General features: G+C 33.3%; 1 protein-coding gene across 1 annotated transcript; it reads right to left on the bottom strand.

Annotated features, from left to right (window-relative positions):
- Positions 1-7,028: 7,028 nt before the first annotated feature.
- LOC117681094 (phospholipase A and acyltransferase 3-like) lies at positions 7,029-11,896 on the bottom strand. Its single transcript, XM_066076462.1, has 5 exons — positions 11,809-11,896; positions 10,545-10,659; positions 9,687-9,828; positions 9,016-9,145; positions 7,029-7,640 (listed from the first exon to the last, which is right to left on the bottom strand). The coding sequence occupies exons 2-5, from the start codon at positions 10,654-10,656 to the stop codon at positions 7,542-7,544; spliced, it is 483 nt and encodes a 160-aa protein (XP_065932534.1). The 5' UTR covers positions 10,657-10,659; positions 11,809-11,896; the 3' UTR covers positions 7,029-7,541.
- Positions 11,897-13,152: the final 1,256 nt, after the last annotated feature.

Here is a 13,152-nt window from a genome sequence, read left to right as displayed (position 1 = left end):
GAAGCATACAAGAGGTTTAGAGTAGAAAAAATGAGAGAAACATCGTCCACTGTTTTCTTTTTATACACAGGTGAGGTTGAGACTGACGATGCAAAGTACACAAGAGACTGGCAATTGTCCGGGGGGGGGGGGGGGGGGCTAACGATGGTATGCCGGGGGTTGTTGGGCCTTTAGACCTTTCTCTAAGAAAATTGAACCAAGAACAAAGGGTTCAGTTAATTTCTTGTTTTGACACTGCATATTTTATAGATAAAGAGAATTACCATTTTCTCATTATCCCGATTTAATTCAACTTCAAATGAAAAATGGAATCCAGATTCCATTACGTTACCGAACAAACAAAGCATGTGGTAGATTTATGGAGTTTATACATAAAGATATTATGCAAGAAACGGCTAGACCTTTGTCAAATGCACGAGTTATTTCTATAATGTTTGATGGAGCCACAGGTGTTTCAATTTGTGAAAATGAAATAGTTTATGCCAGGTTTGTTGCGAATGGGATACCTAAAAATTTGTTTGTGAAAATTCAAGATGTTAAACATGCCCATGCTGCTGGCATGTTTGAGGCAATTGAAACGTCCCTTGACAGTTTAAGTGACAACTGGAATTGGAAAGAAAAGCTTATTGCAATAGGGTCAGATGGGGCAAAAGTAAACATAGGAAGGAAAAACAGTGTTGCGGCTTTTTTGAAAAATGATGTCCCACATTTAGTGGAAATGCATTGTGTTTGTCATCGGTTAGAGCTAGGGGCAGTTGATGCTATGAAAGAGAGAGATAATAAAATTTTCTCTGATTTGAAATATGTTCTCCTTAATTTATACAAACATTACCATTAAGTCCAAAGGCTTTAAGGGAACTAAATTGGTATCAGAGGCAATGGAGCAAAAGATGATAAAGCCGGTGGAGTTGCAAGGCACACGATGGATGCCCCATCTAAGTGGTTGTCTGGATGTTTTGTTGAAACAATACAATGTATTTATTACTCACTTTGAAAATACAGTGGAGGGGAAAATTGTCGAGCTAAACTAGTATTGAAACATCTAAAAGAGTACGATCTTTTACTCTATAAGCATTTTCTGAAAGACGTACCTGCAGTTCTGAGCGAACTTTCCCTTCAGTTTCAAAAAAGATGGTTGTTGCTTGCCTGATGCTAGTGAGGCCCTGGAAACAACCGGTCTCCAGCTTGTTGCATTACAAAAAAGGCCTAGTAAAAGCCTGAATAAGTTTCTTGAAAGTGTTACACATGAAAATGATGAGTATAAATTTCGAGATGTCAAACTAAAACCACCTACATTAAATGCAGATCAGTTCAAAAGAAAACAAAACATACTTATTGAGTCTGTCTTGAATCATATCAACAAAAGGATAGGTGACTTAGACACAAATCATCTTTTGAGGTTCATGCAGATATTTTACCCAGCAAACATGCCTGTCACTAAAGCTGAAGAAGCTGTGTATGGTGAAGACCTATGAGTTGTTTGCGGGTGTGTTAAACAGGTTTGAATGTGACATAGACCATCTAAAGCAGACGGAGTGGCCAGCCTTAAAGGTTAGAATGAAAAGAGACAACAACAACACAAGCGTCCAGGATTTCTACCGCAGACGTTTCACGAATCCCAATCAAAAGGAAACCCTGAAAAATATCCTAGTATTGGCAGAGATTATTCTTTGCATCACTATGTCTTCTGATATCTGTGAGCGTGGCTTTTTTGCTATGGCCAGATGAAAATCAGATTGGCGTTCAAGGCTCACCCCAGACATGTTGAATTTTCTAATGGCGGTATCCATCCAAGGCCCTGAACCCATGGACTATAACGCAGCAAGGGCACTCAGTTTATGGTGGCATGGTGGTGAACGTGCAAGGAGACCATAATTTGAATGATTTACTATTACCTTAGCTACAAACAAGCATTAAGGAAAGGAGACTCTGAATTGAAATTATTATTCATATTCAAACAGATATAAAACTTTAAGTAGTTTAAAATTCGAGAATTGTAAAGGAGTTTAAAAATATTTTTTTGTTATATTGGTAAGATATACCAATACAATTAAACAGAGAAATCTTTAATATTTGATGTTTGTTGTTACTTTTAGTCTATTTTCAATTGTTAAAATTGGTCAGGGCTAATGGAAAAAGGGTCAGGGCTAGTGAAACATTGCTGAGGTAGCCCGACTGGTCTAGTAAATAAAAAAACTAAATGTCAAACCCTGTAAGGAAATAAAATTATAACAAAATTGATAACTAGTGAAAATGAAAGTATATTAAAAACTTCATTTTTGCTGTTCATAAAGCTCATTCATGTTTTAGAAACTCTGTGCAAAGTTTTCATTACAGTTAATCATCTTTCTCACGTTCATGTTTTGACCCTTTACAAATCGTGTTTTTAATGCAATATATCAATTTGATATCAAACACCCTTCAAGTCCACGGCCGTAACGCAATGTAGGCAAATGCCTCACGTTTGAAACGACGATCAATTTTTAAAATATTTTTTTTATGTCCCAGAACTCGCCTATACAATTATGAAAAATTTAAATTACAGAAAATGAATGTAATGTCTGGAAGATGACAACATTAATTTAATTCTTGATCCATATCAAACAAACCGACTCTCATGTCTAACTTAAACAATCAAGCTGCTGCCTTCACCATACCTTTAGAGGTGCTCCTTAAAGATAAACTATCCAAGTATGACGAATCTTTTCTCTTAAAGCTGAACACCGCTCGTAAATAGGCACCGTCACACAGATACCTGGTATATAAACCCTTCGATTTCGTTACACCCGATTGCACACCTGAACCTCGTGGCCGACATGTAGTATTCCTTTCGTGGTCTTTAGATTTTATGCATTTTTTTCTTATCTTATGTTCATTTTCTGTTCGTAAATAATGCATTGACCAATTTATTTGATGTTAGTATTCTCCTGGCTTCAAAAAGTGCGTAAAATTTGATAATTTCATCGCGACCGGGTAACACGGCGAGGCAAAATGTACGTCCACACAGGTGAGACCTCTACAGCGAAGTACTTTGAACTGTTTAGAGGTCTGTCCCTTATATAAGGGTTGTAGGGACAGCAGTGATTAAAGAGAAATATGGCGGACAGTGCCTATTTACGAGCGGTGTTCAGCTTTAAGAACAGAGCAAGATATTGGAATCCCATCTTTGCAATACAAAGAAAAGAGTATCCCGTTCAAGAACTTAAAAAAGAATCTTTCCATCCTTAATACTAACAAAATTTTGTGCAAGTACAGCACTACCGTGGACAGATCTAGAATTACGTTTCATAATGGGTCGAACGTACAACATATTAAGTAAAGCGTCTTGCTGCACATACAATTGCATTTATCTCATCATCTTAAATGGTTGCTTAAAGCAATACGTTGGAGAAACAAGTGACCTCCGCAAAAGCAACCACCGTTCCACCATAAAGACCAAAAAAATCGAAAATCAAAGAGTCCGACGGCATCGACCATTTCAACCTCAGTGGTAACAAATAGGAAGATGTAACAGTGCATGTAGTGGCTATTGACATTGGTTCTCACTGAACGGACACAAAGAGGAAGGTTTTGGATCCACAAACTTGTAACGTTCAGATATAAGGAGAATCATCTGGCTGTTCCCTCTGCATAACGTTCTGATTAACATTAAGAAACATTCTGAGAGTATTGCATAAGCAATACACGTCCCCTACCGGCTTGTATTATTTTATGAAAGCTTCGAAGCATACATCTATTTAAAAACTATTATAAACGAGATGTTATCCTTTAATCAGAGATAAAAGAACAGAGGAAATTCAAACTACATTGTTGATATAGAAATTTAATAAAAAATAGGTAAAATAATACTCTTTATTTTATCTCCTGTGATATCGCCAAGTCCATTTAGTATTTGCTGGTAGAAATTTGTGAAAACAATGCACTGTTATGCAGAACATCATTTCTTACCGTCTTCTGTACCCCGAATCAACAGACCAATCCGATAACGAACCCGATTGTAATTATACAAAAAACCCTGGGAAAAACAGGCATTTTACACATTGTTTTTTATCTCATAAAAAAAGTACAGTCCCTGTCGCTGGCGGAAAACTCTTAAAAACCAAGGGGAATTCGGGAATTATTTTCCCTCAGCCATGTTTTGACGTGAACCTTCGGAAAAATAGTGTTGTGAGACCTGCAATACACACCGAACCCGTATTAAAAAAAGCGGAATATAAAAAGTTAATTTTCACGAAAATATGCTAACCAGACGCTACAAAAGTGTAAACTTGATCTTTAGTTTGACATTTTGAAGCTGTTCAGCAAATTTCATATTATTCCTAAAACGCACAAAGAAAAAAGTGTGGAAAACTGAAGTGGGACAGACAGATGGACGGACAGACAGACAAACGGACGGACGGACAGACAGACGGACGGACAGACAGACAGACGGACGCAGAGGAAAGCTATAGTCTCCTCCGGTGAAACCGGTAGGGGACTAATAATGATTTAGTATTGTAAAATAGCTTTTTTATGTAAAATTCATTGTATAATTCAGTAACATTAAAACGGTGATATTAATAGGTCGTTCGTTGGTGTTTCGTACGGGCTATGAAGTAAGCTAGCATTGCGGAAAAATGGGTTTTTTCTGCAATGTGCAAGCTACCTTTACACCCGCATGAAACACCAAAAGAAAACATTCTTTTGTTAGTCTTTTTTACTTTATATACTTGTCCTCGAGAGGACTTTTATATTATATGTTTGTCCTCGAGGTTATTCTATGCTTTTCCCTAGAACTTCTCTCCCTTATTTCTTGTTAGAAGTAATAATTATAGTCTTATACTGCAAAACATGGACCTTTTGCCTCAATTGCAAAAGGGATGCGCTAGGAGGATAGTTTACAGTCTGTGCCAACATAAAAACCGAGTTCGCCTTTGTTATATAATTATACATGTATTGCGTCTTTCGTATGTGAACAGAATAAAAAAGCGAAACTTTTTTTAAATTACGAATTACAACAGATTGATTAATTACTAGATAACATCACTTTGTATTCACTGTAGTCTGGTTTATTTTTATGGATATATCTAGGTCATCAGTATTTATCTTGTGTCAAAAACATCTGTGGTTTGAAAATTTCATCCCTTGGGAAATATTGCAGTCATATTTAATGATGCTAAGTATGGGTCTCTTAATTATGGAGTGTTTCAAATGTTGACATGATAATTTATATATCTTCGTTTATTTATTTTTATTCATTTGCACTTACTGGCACTACATGACGTCAGAGGTTACGCTATTTGTGCAATTCAATCAAAATCACATTTTTGATAGCGATGAAAAGGACAGGCGTATCAAGCTTGAACAACAAAAACAATATATGTTAGTTATTTAAGCATTGAATACTTATTTTTGGATGACGAACCAAGCGGTGCAGACAAATTGAATCTGAGCAAAGAATCGATAATTTCTGCAAAATAGCCCAGTTGATCACGAACCTTCCATTCTGTATATTAAATGGCTACTACAGCTGTAGCTAACCTGTTTTATAAGATAAAATTATAGTGATATAAAGCTAAAGCAGTGGCTTGTAACCCGAAACACCGAAGTGCATTGCACAGTCGTACCGAAAATCATTCTTTTAAGTGACAACAACAGCATTTGACGCTGTGTATATATTAAAAGGTGTTTTTTCAATTTTTAAACCGAAGAAAAAGAATTGGTATTTTATATTATACAAATATTGACTGGGGTTGAGGGCAACATTGATTATATTAGCCCCCGAGGAACGAAGTATTGCCCGAAGCGAAGCGGAGGGCAATATTTTTGTCCCAAGGGGGCTAATGTAATCAATGTTGCCCGAAAACACAGTCAACATTTGTTTTGTTATATGAAGAAACAAACCAAAATTTAAGAAAGTAATTGAAAACAGATCGCCGTTATTTTCTCAGCTCAACAAAGAATTTACGAATTCAATTTTGTGTAAAGTTCATTACCAAATTATCCTCAGCATCAAACGGTCACTGGTGATATTCCGCCGACCGTAAGAATTAACATACAGGGCTGCGTTTTACAAAAGAACTTATGACTTGCGACCAAATCAATGTATCTTTATTAATCACTAACTGATCAATGTTTTATTCTAATTGTTGTAAAATATAATTATGGAAACTAAAATAGCTGTAAATAAATGGTTTCATATAAATTTTGTTCATTAAAGACCATTCCGTTAGACTGAAAATATTTACGACTTTATCGTAAGTTCTTTTGTAAAACGCAGTCCAGATGTGCTACCTGATTTTACTTCACAGTAATTCGAATATCCTTACATCCGTTATGATAGCAAACCGTCGCATTGCGCATCCGTTGTTTACTTGCCTTGACTGGCTGTCTATTATGACGTCACCTTGTTTTGGAGTTGCGAAGAGTTATATACGTCATCGTTAACGAATCAACAAATCAAAGGCGATTATTTGAAATAGAGGGAATGTTAACTAGATATTATTCCCAGCCGGTCAATATCAAAAAAATATTGAACGGTCAATATTTTTCGGACGAGCTAATATTACAAATATTGACTATTCGTCTATATAGAGATATATAGTGAGAATATACTACTGAATATAACAAATATATATATATATATCTTTAAAGTGTCGGATATAATATATAGACACTTAGCCAGTAAACTGAATATATAAAGCACTAAAAATGGCTAACGACACGAACAATAGATATTGTCAAATTTTCCCTTCTTCAGGACCAAAAAAATAAGTTACATGAATAAAAAACTGCTGAAGAAGAGACTATCTATTGTTCGTGTCGTTAGCCATTTTTAGTACTTTATATATATATATATATATATATATATATATATATATATATATATATATATATATATATATATATATATATATATATATGGTATTTTAAAAAAAAAATACTGTATTTTTATAACAATAATATGAGAAATATAAGACAAAGAAGAAAATAATCATTCATTATAATAAATTGATGAATCAAAATTGTCAGTTACTGACGCGTGATACATATAAAATTTCGCTTTGTGATGATAATATTAAAACATTGTAGACAAGCAAGGTCGTCTATTCGATCCACTCCCTACAAATGCACGAAAGGCGTATGTACAGAGAATTAACAATCATATTATTTGACATATTTCGCATAGAATTCTAGAGAGTTTTTTTTTTTATAATGAAAATGCATTATAATTGTTTGATTCATTAGTATTTCATATTTACAACACTGTCTTGACTCTGAGCATAAAGGAGACTGCTGAGTGGTCAACAAATTTCTTATCAGGTCTATGTTAAAATTATACTGATTTTACAGATTGATAAGTATATCTTATGTTATTAAGTATTATTTAGTAAAGAAAAAATGTCAAACAGTTTAAGCTCCAAAATTTAAATATTTTACCTAATCTTTTTACCGGGCTCTTTTTATTCTTAATATAGTTTCAAAACTATAACGGAAACTAAGCATAATACGTGTATGAAAAAGGTTAACAAGCTTGTGGGTTAGAGAAAGCAGAAGAAAAACTAGCAATTTTTAAGTCTTCTATGTTCTTGAATAATATTTTCTTTTAAACGCCACAACTCTGTAGCTATATGCAGTCCAAGCATAACAGCATCTTTGACCTGAAATTAAATATAACATCTCATATTATACCGGCTCGTTCAGATATTTATCAGCTATAATTATAATATTACTAGACTTTGCCCCGTGCGTGCACGGGTTGACATTGCATATGATATCGGGCATTTACAAAATAGATACATCGAATCACCGTATATTGTTGACACTTGCATAACCAAACTTCAAGCCTACAATAATGCTATCTGCTGAGTTAGAATAATCTAATTGTGTCTCGGGAAAGGCCTTCACAACAGTTAAAATGCCTCCCATATACCCGTAATATAGCAGAAAATGGCAGAATCGCTTCAAAACGATTTTGGAGAAAATTAATAAAGTTGCATTGAAAATAACAGACGGTCAGTCAAATTGTTCACAACAAACCATTTTGAAGCTGTAAATACCTTTCTTCGAAAAGTAAAATTCTATAACTGCAGAATTCAACATATTTCAACAACGTTTTTTACACACAATGTTGACATTCGAAACTCTCGGGATTTTTTTTATAGTAAATGCACTGTGTTAGCGTTATCTCCCGTATTTTCTTTAATGAACTGAAAAAAAAATTCAAATGAAAATTAACACGCATTTGTTTTATCGTTTCCAAGTTTATCCATGCAAATGTGATATTGCATGATATTGTGGAAACATAAAATAAAGAGCCTACCGTGATATATCGTGAATGTAATGCACATGTGCAAGACTGTAAAATTAAAAAAACTCAGATGATTTCCGGAATTTTTTGAGGAATTTTCGATGATTATTCATTAACGAAGCTTGATTGAGAAAAAATAAAAACAAATTGGTAATCTTCAAGTACCAATGATGTTTAAAATATATAAAACAAAAGACAGTACTCTTCCGATTTATCGGTATTAAAGCTCAAATTCGAGTCTATTATTTTAAAATATTAGCATAGATGTCTGTATTGATTCAATGAAATGAAGGTTTCTGGCCATGTATTCAATATATAGAGGATATCTATATTGTGTGATTTTATATTTGCTTTATCCAACGAGTTGAAATGGTGTATATATTCGCGAGGGATAGGGATGAAGATGTTTGTGCCATATTGTGATAATTTATTGATTTAATTGTGTTTAAAGCGTGTAGCTTGGATACATTTATTATACAATATAGCCTCTTTAAATTGCAGATAAAAGTCTGTATTTCTTTTCTCCTCATTATTCGTTCCGCGGTAAAGAAGTGACTTTTCATCTATTTAATATACCTTAAAATTAGCTTTGTGCCCATTTTCAGTTTAACAAATAAAAAGAAAATGTTGCAGACACATGTCCACTAAATTTTCCCAAGATATTTCGCTTGACCTATAAGTGCTTTGATACAGTTATTAATAATCTATAAATTGAAATAACATACCTGCTGGGAGGAGTTAACACCATATCTGCAGTAGGTGGCAAAGTGCTCGCAGTTTTGCCAGAACATGTTGTATTTAGTGTTTCCAATTTTTGAAACGGCGTCCTGAACTATTTCTTGAGCACTTCGTGGTCTGAAATTTAGCATAATTTAAAGTACCCAAATAAACATCATTAATCAACATGTGTTATATTAGACTTGAATTTTCGAAAATTCGGGGAAAATAAACAATAAACCCTTAAAATAATGCGTATCAATACAGACGCATTTTACCGGAAAACTACATGTAACTAGACATCCCACCACGAAGTTTTAATTTTAATAGGAGAGAGACACAATTTAATGAGCTGTTCCTTATTGCTGAACAAAATTAGGATCAGAGTTAATGAACCTTATTGGTAAGATTGCTTTAATGGAAAATGCATAAGTGAACTATACTCAATTTTGATTAACAAAAACAAGTTTGATATACATGTACGTGTAAATTTTTTTAATAAAATCAGATTTATCGAAATCGACAAATGTTCATTATATCAAATTTTAAACACTAAAAGTTCTAAACGTGTATCCATGGGGCATTTCAAACGGCAATGATGAATTTTTTTTTAAATAAAAGAAATTCAGTACTTTCTTTACATGTAATTGATCACGCCATACAATTGCTTTGAGCTAACCTGTGTTTGGTATCGAGTTTGTTATTGATGTCGACTCTGGAATCCTTTACTTGGTCCCAAACGCTTTCTATTACGACTTCGCCCTTGATAGTGATAAGTTGCATACCTTCCTTACTTTTTAGATGTACAATCTCTTCGTTCCCTGTATTATTAATTGGACAAAAATCTTAAAAGAAACATTACGAAATTATACGAAATATCATCTGCGTTAGCCAAGGGTTCTCGGTCCACTTTGCTCCCCATAAACCCTTGGCGGACTCGGTGATGTGGTGGCGTTATCTAGCGAGCAACTTGAGTTGCGCCCCTTGCATATTTACATTTTAATCGAATTAAACAACGGGCTACATACACATCATGGCATTAATACAACTTGAAAACATGTTGACTACCGAATATCGAAACATAATTAACGATGGTATGAAACACGAACTAGGTTATAACTTAGGGAAAGCACGTGATGTTTTATTTATAATGTTTTGTAAGGACCTGTACCGGGAGTGAAAAAGTCGCCGATTTTTATGAAAGCTTTCATGCCATAAAACCAGGTATCGTTGTCGTAAATATTGCGGAACAAAGAAATTAAATAAAAAGGTCTTGATTATTTTGGTAAGTATACATCATAACAATGAATTTAACTGTATAATTATATTTTAGTTTGACCCAAACGTCCAACGTTTCAAACATACAATTACTATTTACATATTAGATTCTACTATTAAAAAAGTTCAAAAAATCACACATAACAAAAATTATGGATTTTTTTAAATCTTATTTTGGTTTTAAATATAAACCATGATAACTTAATAGTAGCAAAATGAGTCTCGAATCCCATATTCTTGTGTTTCTACGTATATTTACCTATGTACACGGCCCAGTGGTTATACCAACTGCGATGGAATTCCAGTAGATCCCCTGGTTGTGCTCTCTGTATTACTTTTTTATTGTGAGATTCATACGATTGTGTTGCCATTTTCTAAACGTTAAAGGTAAAAAAAAAAAATCAAGATTGTAAATTTAAAAAAAAAATTGAAACTAATGTCTAGACCCAAAATGGTATCTAAATTTGTTGGCTAAAACATTCTGAAAATTTAGATGAACATGTTATTGAATATATATCTATTACAAAATATGGCTATGTTAACTGAACTAAAGGGGCATGGTCACGATTTTGGTCTAATTCTATTTTGCTGTTTTTATTATTTACAATGCTTTAAGAATGCATTTTTAAGGATCAAATAGAATTTGAGAGTCAGTCGTAGAATTATAAGCAAGATGAAGGGCTCACAATTCTTTGTCATGTAAAGAAGGCTCGTGCCATTGGCCTGTTTATGTTTACATAGGTTCAATATACTAGTAAAAAACTTTTTCAAGGTGATTTGTCACCTTCTTATTCAATTTAAGCATAACTAAACAGTTCCTAACGCTTTACACATTCATTTTAGGTCTAAAACTTGAATTTTTACTCCAACATTTAAAATGTAAACAAACGCTTTGTTTACATAGCAAGGAATTGTAAGTTCGAATTCTGTAACTCGCTTATAACTCAACGAATGACACTTAAATTTTGATTGCCTATTAAAATTGTTTAACTGAAGCATTGTAATTATTAAAATCGGAAAAATAGAATTTGATAAAAATCATGACCATGCATATGCCCCCTTTAATCAGACTAGCAAACTACTTTAAGATAAGCCAACAGTAGTACAAAGTAAAATCTTTATTATTTTAAAACCTTTTTAAACTACATATAAAGTTAAATACGACTTTTAACTTTTTGGTCTTATCAGATACAGTTCGCAAAAACTTATCGGGTCTTTCCGGCAGTGTTTGGAAAAACGTATAACAAATATGGTTTCCATGATAACTAGCATGTGCTATGCTTACTAATAGCCGTGTTTAACATTAAGTAAAGACTTTACAAAAGACACAATAAACATTTTATGTAAGTTAGATGTCTTTGATTTAATTCGAATAGTTAACTTTTTCAAACTATTGGATTCAAGTCTGACTACATCAAATGTAAATTTTCTCTCTAATTTACTTTTCCTTCCTCTGAAATAAGCTACTGTACGACTTCCCTTCTTTTCATCCCTCCAATGAAAACTAAAGAGAATATTTTTACCTTATTTTTCCAGGCACCCTTTAGCTGTCTTGGTTAAAGCTCTTTGAACAGTGTTTTCTTTTTATTCTCTTAATATTGCTCTTAAATTCCAAGAAAACCCCTACGTCATATCCTTATACGTCTGTATTATATTCAATTGTATGGTATGGTATGGTATTGTTTGATTTCAATAAAGTTTTTTTTATCTTGACTCTGGATCAAATTGCAAATTTAAATGCTGTGGTAGGCTATTGTATTTAACAGCTCAGTGCTAATGTAGTATGAAAACCCGGTTTTAAGAATGCTTACTAACCCTTTTTCCAGGAATAAATGGATAGAATGAAATAAATGCCACAAAAACAGACCAATTATGTCACAAGGTAGTCATGAACATGATTAAAATTCGAAAATAACACTGTAAATTACGCGTTTGTAACTTTAAAAAAGCAGTTTCCTTCTTTGATATTACATCTTATGATACATAACTGCTAAAAGAGATAAAAAGAAGAAATCGAATACATTATGTAGAGCTGATTATTAGATCTTTCAATTAGAAAAGTGCCATACAGATTGGGTTTATGGGGGAGTCAAACTTTAACTTATATTCAAAAAGAAGATAATCATTATATTTGGATATGCAAGTTTCTTTTATCCTTAAGCTCTCATATCAAAAAATTAGGAAAACAATCCAGCTTCAAAATAAGCTATTCTTATATCAAAAATGTTATTATGATATCATGATTTTTATGAAAATGAAAGCTGAAATATCTTTTAAACTGCTGGGTATACATACATTGTATATATGGAGTCCAGCAGATATAACCAATATTCTACAAATTGTAGAACTAAAATTATAGATTTTAACGTGTATAATGTAAACAATATTTGCATAGCATGTACACAGTACATGTATGTTAAATGCTTAGTTTCGATTCAACAAGACCCCCCCCCCCCCTGGAATTTTGTTATGATGTAACTTTCTATTTCTTGCATCAAAAGAAGTTGAAATTGTCATTGTTATACGAGCAAAATATACACATATAATCGGTGCATAGGCACTGCTTTAGAGTACGAGGAAAAATCGTAATAATGTCAAAGAGCGCCATGATGATGAAATGGCTGACGATGAAATATCACAAATCATCCTGAAACTCGGGGGTCTTATTTTAATTATGATCTATAAAAACGATTGGCTTGTTTAGTCAACCTGACAATCGAGCTGTGCTTGTTACCCTACAAGATATCAAATTACTACTGCATTTTTCCGTAAGGGGGAAGATGAAGTTAAAGTTTTGCCTATTTGACTATTGGTCAACAATTTGGACCATAAATTTGAAATGCTTAAATTTGGATTGAAATTTGAAT

This window comes from Magallana gigas, chromosome 2 (assembly GCF_963853765.1).
Source record: "Magallana gigas chromosome 2, xbMagGiga1.1, whole genome shotgun sequence".
Taxonomy (NCBI): Eukaryota; Metazoa; Mollusca; class Bivalvia; order Ostreida; family Ostreidae; genus Magallana; species Magallana gigas.
This window is presented reverse-complemented; position numbering and strand designations above follow the sequence as displayed.

Bases quoted from the DNA above. Each gene is read 5' to 3' on its own strand.
- LOC117681094 (XM_066076462.1), bottom strand. From the start codon at position 10,656: ATGGCAACACAATCGTATGAATCTCACAATAAAAAAGTAATACAGAGA. The intron at 9,146-9,686 runs GTTAGCTCAAAG...GCTAAATTTCAG, and splicing joins AAACTCGATACCAAACACAG to ACCACGAAGTGCTCAAGAAA. The intron at 7,641-9,015 runs GTATGTTATTTC...ATTTAATTTCAG, and splicing joins GTGTTAACTCCTCCCAGCAG to GTCAAAGATGCTGTTATGCT.